The 15,644-nt window shown below is 35.2% G+C and overlaps 1 protein-coding gene across 1 annotated transcript in view; it reads right to left on the bottom strand.

Moving 5' to 3' along the window:
• LOC106064618 (tetratricopeptide repeat protein 28-like) overlaps positions 1-15,644 on the bottom strand; it is a 30,667-nt gene that overhangs the window by 14,494 nt on the left and 529 nt on the right. Inside the window, exons 2-15 of the mRNA XM_056040535.1 lie at positions 15,106-15,315; positions 14,517-14,694; positions 13,944-14,179; positions 12,614-12,858; positions 11,844-11,932; positions 10,977-11,067; positions 8,919-9,077; positions 8,618-8,755; positions 7,611-7,759; positions 6,592-6,818; positions 5,918-6,082; positions 3,357-3,485; positions 2,120-2,316; positions 831-1,024 (exon numbers count right to left, since the gene is read on the bottom strand). Coding sequence (XP_055896510.1) covers positions 831-1,024; positions 2,120-2,316; positions 3,357-3,485; positions 5,918-6,082; positions 6,592-6,818; positions 7,611-7,759; positions 8,618-8,755; positions 8,919-9,077; positions 10,977-11,067; positions 11,844-11,932; positions 12,614-12,858; positions 13,944-14,179; positions 14,517-14,694; positions 15,106-15,315 — 2,407 coding nt within the window. The remainder of the gene's footprint in view (positions 1-830; positions 1,025-2,119; positions 2,317-3,356; positions 3,486-5,917; positions 6,083-6,591; positions 6,819-7,610; positions 7,760-8,617; positions 8,756-8,918; positions 9,078-10,976; positions 11,068-11,843; positions 11,933-12,613; positions 12,859-13,943; positions 14,180-14,516; positions 14,695-15,105; positions 15,316-15,644) is intronic.

A 15,644-nucleotide genomic window follows, 5' to 3' on the forward strand; every position in this document is an offset into this window, starting at 1 on the left:
CTTGATATTCATGTTAGTCATGTCTTGATATTCATGTCAGTCATGTCTTGCTATTCATGTCAGTCATGTCTTGCTATTCATGTCAGTCATATCTTGCTATTCATGTCAGTCATGTCTTGCTATTCATGTCAGTCATGTCTTGCTATTCATGTCAGTCATGTCTTGCTATTCATGTTAGTCATGTCTTGCTATTCATGTCAGTCATGTCTTGCTATTCATGTCAGTCATGTCTTGCTATTCACATTTGTGATGTACTTTTTATTATTCCGCAAGAAAAAAAGTACTTTGAAAAAATTTGTTAAAGCACATTTTTATTAGAATATGTTGTCAGGGTTCAATTTCTGTGCTTGTGTTGACTTTGTCTTGGCTCACTAGAGGTATCACAAATACATACAGTTACTACTTGAGACTCTTCAACTCCAGATATGACTTATTACTAAATAAACTTTAACTCCTGATAATAACTATGAATAACTATAATATTCAATAAATCACACAATGACATGGACTCTCAAATATTATTCAATGAAATATATAAATACATAAAGCAAGCGTCCACCCTTCCTGGACCGGGAGCAAGACCTTACTAGCTTAACACACTCTCTCGCACATTCAACGAAGACTTAATCACTCAGTCCACAACACATGCAATACTATACACATTCACAACAAGGGGATATAACAATCCTACCAAAATATCAAAGTAGCATTCATTCTTGCCATACCTCCCCCTGACATATGTATTTGTTAGAACTAAATTAATATTGTACATTAGAAACATTAATATTCAGCATCAAACTTTAAAAAAAAATAATATCCTGCTTTTTCACCTTCACTTTCCTCGGTAGAAGTGTCGTATTGACTCAGAGTTTCTCCAGAGCTCTCCATGCAGTATTTCACAACTCCACCGAGACGTGCCAATCTACGCTGCGTCTCTAGCTCATCCTGAAGACTTAGCGAGCTCAACTCATTCTGGACAACTCTGTCTAACAGCATTAGGCAAGGGACATAACTGACGTGAAACCTGTTCAAATATTAATCCACTGTCAACATCTCACTATTGTAACATAAATGAAAATAAAACCAACAAGAATTAAAACAAAAATGTAACTGAATGAATTTAACCCAGACCAATGCAATAATAAATACTATCATGCAATAAGCATATCCTATTCAAGTTTTGGGACCTTTTTGAAATTTTTCAAATACAGCGCTTTAAAAATGTATTGAGTTCAATCTTTTGGAAAAGTACATAATTCCATATTTTTAAAAATGCATTGCATTGGTTGTCTGGTCAAGTGGTATGCACTTTGGACTATTGCAACAATGGACCAGAGAGCAATGAATATTATAGCTTTTATATAGCGCTACTTTCATGCTTATAGCCTGCAAAGAGCGCTTTGGATTGGTCCAATCTCATTTGTGGACCAGTGGGGGGGATGGGGTATCTAGGAGTTGGTTTTCCGTGCTGCCTTTAGGCGCTCAGTAAACGCAACTCTGCCAGAGTCGGGTGTCGAACCTCCAGCCCCCCTTCTAGGTAGCCAAGACAAGCCAAGTTCAAGTGCACTTAGCCTCAAGACCACGCTTCCCACTGAAGCAATGAATATACTTGGAAAATGTGTTGAATGAATGCAATTAAAAATGAATTCAAAATGTGCAGCAGCATTCTTATCAAATGTTTTCTTATATACAACAAACTGTCATTATGATGATAAGGAATGGTGGTTGAGTGGTTAAATGTTTGGCTTCTGAACCAAAGGGTATAGTGTTCATATCCAAGTGAAGACTGAAATGTTAGACTTTTTTAGGATGACCCTTAGTTCATCCAACTCTAATGGATACCTGACATGAGCTGGGAAGTAAAGGCAGTTGGTCATTGTGCTGGCCACATGATACCCTCATTAGTCATCAGCGATAGAATCAACTGAGGTTTATATTATCTGCTCCCCCCCCCCCATAGATTGCAAGGTCTGAAATGGTACTTTTCTATGATCATTTTAATAAAATCAAGTTTTGGTTTGCTTCTCATTTTGCCTTTGCTTACACATCACACATCATTTCAATAGTATTTTAACATATTATGATGACATTCTATTTTGAATAGACTGACTTGGATTACCTGTCAGACAAAGACTTGTTCTCATGATCTGTCAAGGCACCAAAGGGACACCACTTTAATTGCTTGTCTGGTATTATGACAAGATGGCTGCCTACTTCCAGTTTGTCAAGAATATCTGACACAGGGTTGATTAGCAACTCATAAAGCAGCATAAGTGCGGGCCTGCCACGTTTTTTACTGCTGAGATTTTCATCATCCTAAATGATAAATAAATAACCTACAATAACGTTATCTATCAAGAAAATGAAGTATAGATGATTCATTTCTTTAAAAAAAAAAAGCAGTAGGCTTACATCAAGATTATCTGGCCAAAATAATGACCAATAGAAATTAAATGCTGGCTGGAATTTCTGAGAAATGCCAAGCAATTTTAAAAACCTACGTACTGTAATAAATTTGTATAGTTTTAGTTTTGCATACACAGTCTACCATTCAGCCAATCTGGCTCATGTTACTTTACAGTTGTCCAATTATAGTTGGCATTTCACTAATGTCAATCACTAGTCTTTAAGATTCAGATTTACTATTTGAAAGGAAATGTACTACTTTCAATTCTTTTCAATTCTTGAACTATTTAGCTGAAAGTCAGTATATACTACTAAGAAGCATAAACAATGCAATTACTCATTACAAAACTTGTCAAAGAACACACATGAAATATACAGTCCATAAACATGTGGAGCTAGAGCTGAGAGGCCAAAACTGCTTTGCTACGGCTTGGCTACCTAAACAAGGAGGGTCACGTTTGAACCCCAACTCAAGCAGAGTTGTGTTTACTGAGTGCCTTAAGGCAGCATGGAAACCTTCTCCCAGGTACCCCTTGCCTCCATTGGATTGGACCAATGAGCATGCTGTAAGCATGAAAGATGGGCTTTAATAAAAGCAAATTAGAAAAAAAAAATCCTCACAGGGCAAGATGGAATGAGTAAACACATGTTCCAGAAGCTGAAAATTAGAACTCATGAAAAAAGCCCGATAGGCCCAAATAAGATACTGGCTCCAAAACAACTCTTTAGAAAAAAAAAACTGTTTCCTGATCTGGAAGCCACTAAACAGTTCATCTCTGATCTGGGACATTCCAACATAATAAAATGTAGAAGAAGAAGCCTTCTTCAAAACCCTACAATTCCTAATATCCAATTAGGCCATTACATTGTTAACAGTATTAAATAACATGCTACAACCTGTTTTGTTAGGAATAAAACAAGATGCAAGAAAATAAAATCCCAAGCCTTACATCACAGAGTTTCTTGACTTGAACAAAATATTTGTCTGGGAGTTTAGAAGGAAGAGCTCTGGACTCACTAGTTGTTAGAAGTTCTGCCGTGTTCCAGCCTGACTTGATATCCTGGAGCAAATCAGTGATCTGCAATAGAAGTTGAAGATAAAGCACTACTTGAGATCTTTAAGACAGTAAAAGATACTTAGATATAAATTTATCAAACAACTGGCACTTCTAATAATGATTTCATAATGATTTCATACTTTTTATTATTTGACACTAGGGGTGCACCGGACAGTACTTTTTGATAACCGGCTGGGGCCGGATATGACCGGATAGTAAAATTTGATATTCAGCCGGGGACGGAGCCGGAGCCCTAAGTGTCTTGTTAATAGCTTGTGTTGCTGAACATTTTACGAAACTGTTAAATAACATGTGACCTATATTGGTTGGTATTATTTTTTTTCCTTTTATAAAGGTTATTGTTTTAAACTCTGTTACTGATTGATTTATTCAAGTTTAACAGTATTTCTAAAAATCTGTATGGCATGAGTGTGTCTGTGTGTATGTAAAGGATGTGTGTAGGAAGGTCAATGTAAATAATGTTAGTATATATTTAACTAGTTACTAATGTAAATCTCATAAGTAAAGTGCAATCTGCTTGTATAGTGGTCGCATGTATGTGTTCATGAATTTCAGACCAACAACCTGGTCAGATATACCTAGTGAGCCTACACATGTAGTCCTAGTGTAGTGTGTATAGTTGTTTGTGTTAACCATCACGCATTGTTTTTTCCTTGAGCATACGCACGCAATAGAGTTGGGTGTCAGTCAAAAAAGATAACACATTGGCATGGTCAGTCAAGCATGTAGATAAATTATACCCGTCCACTAGTTAGAGGTCAAGGGTTGTTTTTTGTTTTTTTTACACTCCAGCATATTGTTTCTTTGTTTGCTAGATCTATCTGCGGTACTATTATTCAATTTATTTTATGCGATTTTAAAATTTACTGTAAGTTTTTCCGTTATTTATGTGTAAAAGTCGTCCTAGCCTGATACACAGTGGCTAAGTACGCATCTTAAGTAAAAAAAAATAGTAATAACAAGGAGTTAATTGACTGTCACAAATTATTAAGAATATTATTATCAAATCAAGACACATATTTGCAGGAATAATATTCAAGTTAACACATTAGAAAAATTATTTAACTGTAATATTTATTGACAGTGTAATATCCTTTGTTATAGCACGTTGTGTGTTTTCATTCTGGCTTAAAAAATGGTCAATGTCTATCAATAAATTGGGTGTCAAGGACCAAAGAAATAAAATAAAGCGTAGGGGGTATTTAGTTCTCCATTTAAAGATAGCCCTGGTCGTGTCTTCTACAAAATAATTAGTTACTGGCTTACTGGGCTATATAATCTTGCGGTTTGTGTTCTGTGTAGCTAAAGACTCGTTTAGATGCTGTGATCTTTAGTCCAGCTTACTAATTGAGATTTATGCTCAAGTAACTCGGCACACTTGAAAAGGTGTGTCCTCTAGCCCAACCACGTGATTAAGATTTTTCTCCAAATAAGCAAACTCTTTGTCCGGATACCGTGTAGATGTTTGGCTTGAAATCCATTCGTGTGACCTCTATGAAGTGCTTACGTCCATCGTATCTGACTTGTGGTCACCTGTCAATCAATGAACTCAATGTGATGGACTAAACAAATAAAAGGTGGAGGGAGTTGTTCATCTGGAATTATACCTAGTTACCTTAGAGGTGTGGCTATGGTAGTCCAGCCCCAGTAATTAAGATTAACTACTAAATAAACAAACTCAGTTCCCTCGAAAGGTGCGACCTCTAGAGAGTGTCAATACGATGACATTACACCTACGTCCATCGCATTTATGGTCACCTGCCTATAAAAAAAAACTCAATGTGATGGACTAAACAAATAAAAGGGGTGGGAGTTGTTCATCTCTACCTCTGGAGATATACCCGCACAGCTAGACAGACGTCTGGTCAGCATGACGTAGTCAAGGAATGTTGCATTTTAACATGTTAACTAACCTACTCAAAGGTCAAGACAAATTGAAAAAAAAAAGTGCCAGCCATTGCTGCTCTGTATGTAAAGCGCATTTATGATGTAAATTTCCATTTATGATTTATATTAAGTTATTAACACGCCTTGTCTTTATAATAAACGATGTTTGGTGCATATTTATAATGGCTCTATTTTTATGCACATTATTTTGTTTTAATATAAACATTAATACATTCTACAACAGACATTAATGGAACGAGGTCCACTTTATGCATATTAAATAGGTGTACTTTTTACTATCCGGTAGTGATATCCGACCGGAGCCGAATAGCACCAGATAGTAAAAAATGCCGGATATTCGGCAGAAGCCTGAGCCGGAGCGACTATCCGGTGAACCCCTATTTGACACTAATCTGTCATAATAAGTACTTATTGAATTTATTTTTTTTAATGATAATGGACAGACAATAACAGATTATGGTCCAATTTGTTAATCCAATTTATTTTTAAAAGCTATAAAAAAGCTTGTTAAATGTTTTTCTTACTTTCTTAGTTAAATTTTGGCTTGAACCTTTGGTAGAATAAAATCGGGTCACACCTTGTCCAGGAGAGAGTACCCAAAGTAACAGGATGTTGTCTAATAATGAATAATACAAAACTGTTGCATTCTGGGATGAAACTATTCGATTCATATGATCAGTACCCCAAACCTGAAGAAAAGCAATTGAAAACGTCTATAAACTAAGCAAATATATTTCACAAAAACTAATATAGTGAAACTAAAATACAAAGATAAAATATATCAAACATTTAATTCTAGATTTTTAAATCACTTCTTGAAAACAAACTTATAGTAAGTTCTAGCTCTTGAAGATAACAAAACCTCCTTGATTATACAGGTATTATTCCTTTTTTAAGCAGTTAATAACATAATAACACATTTTTGTTTTGTTTTCATTGAAATTTATTTTTTTGCTTTCCATTTATTGATCCTTTAAATGTCAGCAGTATATCACTACAAAACAGTCTGTGCCAAGGAAAAATAGAAGGACATAAAGATAAAGGACTATTTCTTATTCCAGATCCTAGGATGAATTAATATAAGTGCTCTTTCTTTCCTAATGCATTGCCTGAATCAGCTAGTGACTTAGTAGAGTGAAGACACTAATTAATATGCAAAGGGACACACAAAATAATTGAATTTAATTATTCATATAACCTCAAGCATGAGGTCAAGGCTGTGATTGCCTGCCCTACACGTGGCCTGGAAGTTTGGAAGAGAGATCACTGTTCGTTTGCGCTGTGCCTCAGCATACTGCAAGCACGCCATCTTGTTTGACATCACTGACAAGATAGTCTGCATTCCATCATAGCATTGGCTTAGCTGTTCCTCATACACTTCTGGACAAAAGGAATCTTCTTCTATATGCTTCGAGATTTTCTCTTCTGTGTAAGAAAAGAAATTAGCTATCTTGAAATGGGTAATAATACAATGATTTTTATCACTACAAAAATTTTTGGTAAGGTCAATCCTCTTTAGTTATCAGGTTCGCTCATATACCAAAGACCCATATTTAAAATGGGGATTAGAAGGGCTTTTATTTCATGAGTTAAGTCACAGGAAGTTGTCTGCCCCTTGAACACTACAGAAAACTGCTACAATCAATCTTCACTTCAAGGTTTCTATATTTAAAGACATTTCTAAGAATAGTCTGTAGCATTGGGACTTAAAAAATATAATAAATAAGTGAGTCAAAAATTTCATAGAAAAACAAAGCACTATGAAGATCAATTTAAGTGCCATTTCACCTTCACTGGCAAAGAGGAAAGTAGCTGGCAGCAGACGGCCTCTGAAAGAAAGATCTCTGGAGAGATCTTACAAAGGTCATGGGACACAATCTGAGGCCTGAAAAAAAAAGCCCTCGCTAAAAACATGCAAGGGCAATGAAAAGAGAACTCATATAAACCCCCTGCGGACAAAGTTTTTTTTTGCATCCAGGTCACATCTCTTTCTCCTTTCCTATACCAGTTCAAAAGGGACACCACACTTTACACATGACTTTTTATTTTATTTCGTCAGTCATAGATCTAGACTTTACATCTCGCCTTTATCTAAAGACACACTTTATTCACACTTAATTTTTCTTTTATTTATTTATGAAATCCCCCCCCCCCCCCCCCCCCCACACCACCACAAACTAGGAAACAACAATGTAAGAACTTTCTTCCCTCACTGACCTAGATAAGGTATAAGCTTCATAAAAATCTTTTGTGCTTCATCAGTCTCCAGAAATTGAGAACTATCTTTCAGTATGCAGGCTTTGTAATACTCAGCAAGGATTTCTAGGTCAGTGAAGCCAAATCGTTCAGCAAGGGATAAAGCTTCCCTGAAGAGAAGATGAAACGTGATAGGTTTGTTTAGTCGTCAGTTAATTAGACTGACCATACAACTAACAACAAAGAAAGTCTATAAGATTTGACTTATTAATATCTTAATTTTTTGCAGACTATTTCAAAAACAAAAAAGGAATAAAATTTAAGCAATGGAACAATTTTTATTTCTCAAAAAACTAACTAATGATGAAGAAAAAACAAAAAAATATATATATATATATATACCGGTATATATGTATATATTAGTTTTTCAGTCTGAAGAGCAGCAATCTAGCTAACAGTTAATTTCAACTTAACACAATAAAAAAACATAAAAAATACTATTATTTGTTTTCTAGGGAATGTGACATTCATCTTTTAAGAGATTTTCTTTTTGAATCACCCAAACAGTTTCAACCAATCAAAGAAGACATTACTATTCAGAAAGAAACTCCACATCATGTCTCAGCGATGGTTTGTTTATTAATTATCAATAAATACTTAGCTCTTGAAAAAGATATCTTTCAGAGATGCTGGAGGTGAATAGATCACACCCATCACAAGCCTGCATCAAACATTACAAGGCAAGCCCTCACCTTGAACCCCCCAAGGAAAGAAAGAGGAAGAGCAGACTGCCCAGGAATACATAACACTGTGATTTGGAAGCATTTGCAGAACAGATGGGCAAGATATGGGGACAGTTGAAGAAACTTACCCAGAACTTGTAAGCCTTAAGGAAGCTGGTTCGTGGCCTATGCCCCAAAGGGACCACAGGAAGAGATAACTTAGCTCTAGATATTTAGTTACTTGTCTTTATGCAATCTTAAGTAATGCATGACTATTTCTATTGGGGCAGACTTATAGTAGCTTACTTGCAGTAATACAGACTGTACTGGGTTTGTCCCATGTTTTTGTAAGCTGCGGCCATCTTACACTGAGCCCTGGCAACACTAGAGTTATCAACATTACGACACAGACTCAACACCTGAGTGTAATGCTCCAAGGCTTGGCTGTAAAAATCAAAGTTTGGTGCACATCAAATACACTTTCAGACAAATTAATGTATTTTTTAAAGTTTTTTTAAACTATGAAATTTCTTGATACACATTCATGTATTGGAGCATGACAACTAAAAGCATGTAGAAACATTACATGAAAGAACTCAAGTCTTACTTGAAATCTTCCATCAAACACAAAGTATCAGCAAACATTTCATGAGCCACAGCCATCATCTTCCTGTCTTTAAGCTCTGTAGCTATAGCAAGATGTTGCTTGTGAAAGCCCAGTGCTAGAGAATATTTCTTCAGTGCTGCATGGACACTGGCCAGACACCTAGATGAATTAAAAAATAAATGATTACAAGAAACTGTACTTGAAGATATCACATCAAAAGACTGCAATATGGCTTACAAATAAGATGACTGTAGCACAATATTATTATTTGATAAAAAACAGGCTGTTTTTTTATATTTGTAATTACTCTTTTTGTTAGTATAATAAATAGCATTATTTATTCAATCAGTATAATAAATACTTTCTAGACCTAGAACTATGTGACTTGGAGTTAGCTTTTAGTCTACAGTAATTGCCTAATAATTCCAAAGATTAAGGATGAGTGCAGTATTTCACATGACCACACAAACCCAGTTGTGACCCGCATAATTTGTCACACCTGATGCGGACAAAGCCATTGTCTGTTGTGGGTCTATTTAAGTTTCCGACAGTCAGTGAGTCTCATTTTGTCATCCAAAAATGTATTAATTTTTATTCTAAAAACAAATGTATTGAAGTTGTGTTAAAATGACAAGCATTTCCTAAACGAAACAAAACATTTTCTTATAACAAGCAAAAAGTGGTAATGGATACAAAATACAACTCTGTTCAATAATCAAGATAGTGAAAACAATGGGAATTTCACAGTTAGTAACATTGTTATGAAACAATGGAATTTCACACAGTTAGTAACATTGTTATGAAACAAGGGAATTTCAGAGTTAGAAACATTGTTATGAAACAAGGGAGTTTCACAGAGTTAGTAACAATGTTATGAAACAAGGGAGTTTCACAGAGTTAGTAACATTGTTATGAAACAAGGGAGTTTCACAGAGTTAGTAACAATGTTATGAAACAAGAGAGTTTCACAGAGTTAGTAACATTGTTATGAAACAAGGGAGTTTCACAGAGTTAGTAACAATGTTATGAAACAAGAGAGTTTCACAGAGTTAGTAACATTGTTATGAAACAAGGGAGTTTCACAGAGTTAGTAACATTGTTATAAAACAAGGGAATTTCACAGAGTTAGTAACATTGTTATGAAACAAGGGAATTTCACAGAGTTAGTAACATTGTTATGAAACAAGGGAATTTCACAGAGTTAGTAACATTGTTATGAAACAAGGGAATTTCACAGAGTTAGTAACATTGTTATGAAACAAGGTAATTCCACAGAGTTAGTAACATTGTTATGAAATGGGAATTTCACAGAGTTAGTAACATTGTTATGAAACAAGGGAATTTCACAGAGTTAGTAACAATGTTATGAAACAAGGGAGTTTCACAGAGTTAGTAACAATGTTATGAAACAAGAGAGTTTCACAGAGTTAGTAACATTGTTATGAAATGGGAATTTCACAGTTAGTAACATTGTTATGAAACAAGGGAATTTCACAGAGTTAGTAACAATGTTATGAAACAAGGGAGTTTCACAGAGTTAGTAACAATGTTATGAAACAAGGGAATTTCACAGTTAGTAACATTGTTATGAAACAAGGGAATTTCACACAGTTAGTAACATTGTTATGAAACAAGGGAATTTCACAGAGTTAGTAAAATTGTTATAAAACAAGTGAGTTTCACAGAGTTAGTAACATTGTTTTGAAACAAGGCAATTTTGCTAAATGTTGCAAATTAACTTTCATTATCATCATTAGTCCCTTAAAATCCTGAAATTTAAAATCCCAGTCTTCATTGAGATTTGAAGACAGGCGCGTAACCACCCGGCCACCATGCCCTTGTTTAACAGACATACTAGTAATTATTGTATTCTTTTACAAACTACATCTGCTTTGCCTTTTTACAATCAGTGTAACTAGCAAGACTGCTATTAAATGTACAAGGATGAAGGAAACTATCATCTAGTGAAAATATTTTACAGGGATAATGTCAAAAACTTCTGCAAAAATGATGATGAGATGACTGTGTTAATAAACTCAGAATAGCCAATATACTTACCCATAAGCTTGTCCAATAGACTTCTGATTACAAGTGGCCTGAGACTTTTGTAGAAATACATTGTAAGACTGAATGGCCTCTTGATAATTTCCTATGATATAAAATCTTTATAAAGTAAATATAGAAATAGGGCCTAATGGAAAATGAAACTAAAAAAGTTATATTAAAAGTTTAAAAACATTGTCAGGATTTAAAAGACTTTGCTCTAGTTACAAATGATTGCATTGAGATGAATTTAAACATATTTCAATAGATATTTTGGTAAAATTAAATGATTAGAACAACACTATCTAAGACAGGGGTTCTCAACCTGTGTGTCGCGACCCCCTTGGGGGTTGATTGACGATTTGCCAGGGGTCGCCTAAGACCATCGAAAATATGGATTGTTATTGTCTATTCTTCTATTGCTGTATATGTGTGTGTGTGCGGGGGTCGCGGAAGAGTGGGGGATTGTAAAAAGGGGTCACTGAGCATAAAAGGTTGAGAACCGCTGGTCTAAGACATTATAATTGTTCAACTGTTGACCTCTACATCTTTCAATCTGTTTGACAGAACAAATGTTGTCAATTTTAAATGTAATTTTACAAGAAACTGGGGTATGAATATCTTGTGGGCTATTGTAAAAAAAAGTTTGCTCTAATAATGTACGCTGTATTGTTGTTTGTAATGCACAATTGTAAAACTAATTTCCTGATGGATAATAAAGATCATTATTATTATTATATTGCTAGAATTGACTAACTAACCAGGAAAAACACTTCACTATGCCTTGAAGTCAAAAATCAAAAGAAAGAAGATTGCACTGGGTAATAGAAACTCACAAGTAGTCACTATAAAATGATAAAGTGTAAAACTAACTACCGGTACCTATGATTTCATTCAGGACTCCAACATTGTGATGGGAGTCTGCCACCATTTTGGTTTCCAGATTCAAGGTCTCAGCTAGCCTCATGTACCTGTAGGGAAACATTTGAAACACTTTCAGGATTTAACCAACAAGTTTTTATTTCCTGTAGATTACAAGCTATCCTGAAATGATCAACAAGTCAATTGTTTACCATAAACAGATCACAACAGAATGAGACAACACAATCCGAAAGCTGAACATTGGAACTAGCAAAACATGCCCTTGTGGAATGTCTCCAGAGAATTCAGAGCATGCTGTTCAAAGCAGCAAACTTTATAGAGAGGCCCATACAAGACACTAGCCAGAATACTGTTTAGAAGTCAATCTGTATAGACAGCTGACTGATCTGTAGACCACTGCACAGTTCATCTCATAGTGAACCCTCCAACCTGATATTGAGTACATAGCCGAGGAAAATATTTGTTTAAGAGTTAAATCTAAAGTGAGGTGCAGTGGCTGAGTGGTAAAGCTAATTCCGAATTGAGGAGTCACAGGTTCGAATCCTGGTGAAGACTTTCAGGATCTTTAGGGCTCCTTTAAGTCCACCCAAATCTGATGGATACCTGACATTAGTTGGGAAAAAGTAAAGGCAGTTGGTCATTATTCTGGCCACAGCTTTACATCATCTGCCCTATAGATTCCAAGGTTTGAAAGGGGAACTTAGTCTAAAGGGAATTTAAAAATATTTAAAGTTTAAATAGAATTATTTGTTTACTTTATATCCACTCACTTTTTTGCATGCACAACAGCAGACGCAAGGTTGCCTACTGCTTTGTAAGCTATGCTTAGGTTAAGGTGAAGGCCACACTGAAGCTCTTTGGTCCAGTAATCTGGCCAACTCCCTTGGTGGCCAGATTCTTCTGCAAGTTCTGCCTCCAGGTGTAAAAGTTTCTCATAAAAGATGATAGCCATGTGTGTGTCCCCATTGCTCAGGTGCAAAGTTGCAATGTTGACAAGACATTTGGTTTGGTATGCCTTGGAAACATGAAAGACACATTAATATTAGGTTTAAGTTTTATTAATACAATTAGGCCAATAAAGGCAAAAGATTTTTGGTAGATAAATACAACTACAGTATCAAATACCTAGTGAAAAAAAAACATAATGAAAATGTTGTTCAGAATTATGAAATTAATAATATTGCAAATAATGCTGTAATGATGTAATCATACAGTAAGAATAAGAAGAATAGTAATACAAATTAAGCTAAGAAAAGATTGCGTTGTTATGTATGTTAGGATTGGTGTTAAAAAGTAAAGAAAAGTTCCCCTTTCAGACCTAGTGATCTATGGGGCAGATGATGTAAAGATCAACTGTTTCTATGGCCCACAGTTAACGAGGGTGTCATGAGGCCAGCATAATGACCAACTATCTTTACTTTTCCCCAACTTATGTCAGGTCCATTAGAGCTGATTGGACTCAGAGGCAACCCGAAGATCCCGGTCTTCACAAGGATTCAAACCCAGGACTCCCAGTTCAGAAGTCAAGTACTTTACCACTCAGCCACCATGTCTCCCGGTGTTGAAAAGGTTTTGGAAAAAATGTAAAAAAATTGTTCTTATATTATATTATCTTATATTATCTTATCTTATATTATCTTATATTATCTTATCTTATAAATCACACAAATTCATTCCAAATTAAAAATAAGATAAAAATGTCCTACAATCTAGTCATGCATGTTCATCAGTGACTTAAGCTTTGCTAAGTCATTGATTTTCCTGGCTGATTCAGGCAATGCATTCAATGCTCTATTGGCACTAAGGACAAAAGAAGCAAGTGTACTAATCTGTCGTAACAGGTGGAATAAGAAATATTCCTTTATCTCTTTTTCCTTCTGAGTATTTTTTAAGTTATGTTTTCGTATTTGTAAGTTCTGATTCAGTCATCCTATGTATTGTTTTACTTTTTACTTAAGTTTCTAAAATAAGTTTTAGAAATGGTATTGAATAAGTTTTGAGAACTGAGATAAAAAAAAAGTGTTTAAAAAGATGTTAGGAATAGTGTTTAAAAAAGTTTTTTGAATAGCATTTGTTACACAAAAAGAAAATGCTACCTACATGGTCATGGTTTGCTAGAGCCAGTCCCCAAGTTTCTTGAAACAAGCTGATGGCTGTGTCGACATGCATTAACTGGGAATGGGCATTGGCCAATGTCAAGAGGACACGCAGAGTTATCCCTTTTTGATTGGTCTGAATTTTTCTGGCAGCATCTAGCACACTGATGGCAGCTTCATACTTTTTGTTTTGATAAAGAATCACTCCCAACTCACATAATTTCTCATAGGCATTCATTGCTGGTCAAAAAAGAATTGTGCTTTTAGCAAATTATTTGTAAATTGTAATAGCATATAAAGTAAAGTAAAGTAATCCTTTCAGGCCTTGTTTTTATGGAGCAGATGATGTAAAGGTCATCTGTTTCTATTGCCACCTGTTAACAAGGTGTTAGGTGGCCAGCACAACGACCAACCGACTTTAATTTCCAAAACTAATCTCATCCGCCCATTGGACTCAGGGGCATCGTGAAATTCAAAATCCCCTTCTTCACAGAGATTCAAACCCAAGACCTCTTAGTCTGAAAGCCAAGCACTCTACGACTCAGCCAGCATGCCCCAAAAATAAAATCAAACTTACCGAGAAAGTTTTCATCCAATCTGACTGTCGTCTGGCACATCCTAACAACCGTGGAAGCAAGGTGGTCACTTATTTTGTCTGCATTGTTGGGGTCAAGGTCAAGGGCACACAGCAATGCATCCAGTGAAGCTTTTAACATATTTAATCTTTTGTAAGCAATACCCTGCAGAAGGCAGCCCTGTTGATGAAAGAACATTAGAGTCGCTGAATATCTAGAAACTGTCAGCTAAAGTTAAAAAGTAGCATTGTTGGCTTTCCTTATAACTAAATCAGGTTTAAAAAATGTTTGATAATATATCAAGAGTTAAATAAATCAGAAGAAAGTCACATCACAGTCGAATAATAATAATAATAATTTTATTTATAAAGCGCTGTTAACAAACAAAATGTAGGCTCAAGGCGCTGTAATAACATTACAAACACAAACACGACAGCTAAAATGACAGTTAATCTAAGAAAGTTTTAAACAGATAGGTCTTAATGTTCTTCTTAAAAGTGGTGTAGCATGTTTTCTGTCTGAGATCAATGGGGAATGTGTTTATTATTTCATTTTACACTTAAAGCCCCAAGGATAAAAAAAGATAATCACCTTTGCATTTTCTGAATCAAGAGCTAAAATCGATTCTGCATCTGCTAAGGCTTCTGCATTTTTCCCTTGCTCTAAATAAGCTAGAGCTCTGGCTTGAAGTACACTTAGATTTTCAGAGTCAATTTCCAAGGCTTCAGTATAAAACTGAACAGCTTCATCAAAATCAGACGTCTTGGCAGCATGAATGCCCTGTTCACGTAAGGATTTCACCTTAGAAGTAAAAGAAAAAATGAATGTAAAAAATATAATATTTTAACTAGTGAAGGTGGATTCTGACTTTCATGCTGACAGTAAATTCAATTCTCAGGATATTCTGAATAAGATATTTAAAGCTATGTTACAAAGCAAGCAAAAAGTGTGTAGTGTGTCACTTTATTCAATTCGCCAAATTTATTAGAAAAGCAAATGGAAGAGGGTGGACTCTTCAACTACTTCTGTTATCAACTAAAGTAAATGTTCATCTTCTTCATTTTTTTTAATGTTTCCAGAAGTAAGTGATGTCATGATCTATATACTCTTTTTTAAACATTCCCAGAAGT

Source organism: Biomphalaria glabrata, chromosome 9, assembly GCF_947242115.1.
Source record: "Biomphalaria glabrata chromosome 9, xgBioGlab47.1, whole genome shotgun sequence".
Classification (NCBI taxonomy): Eukaryota; Metazoa; Mollusca; class Gastropoda; family Planorbidae; genus Biomphalaria; species Biomphalaria glabrata.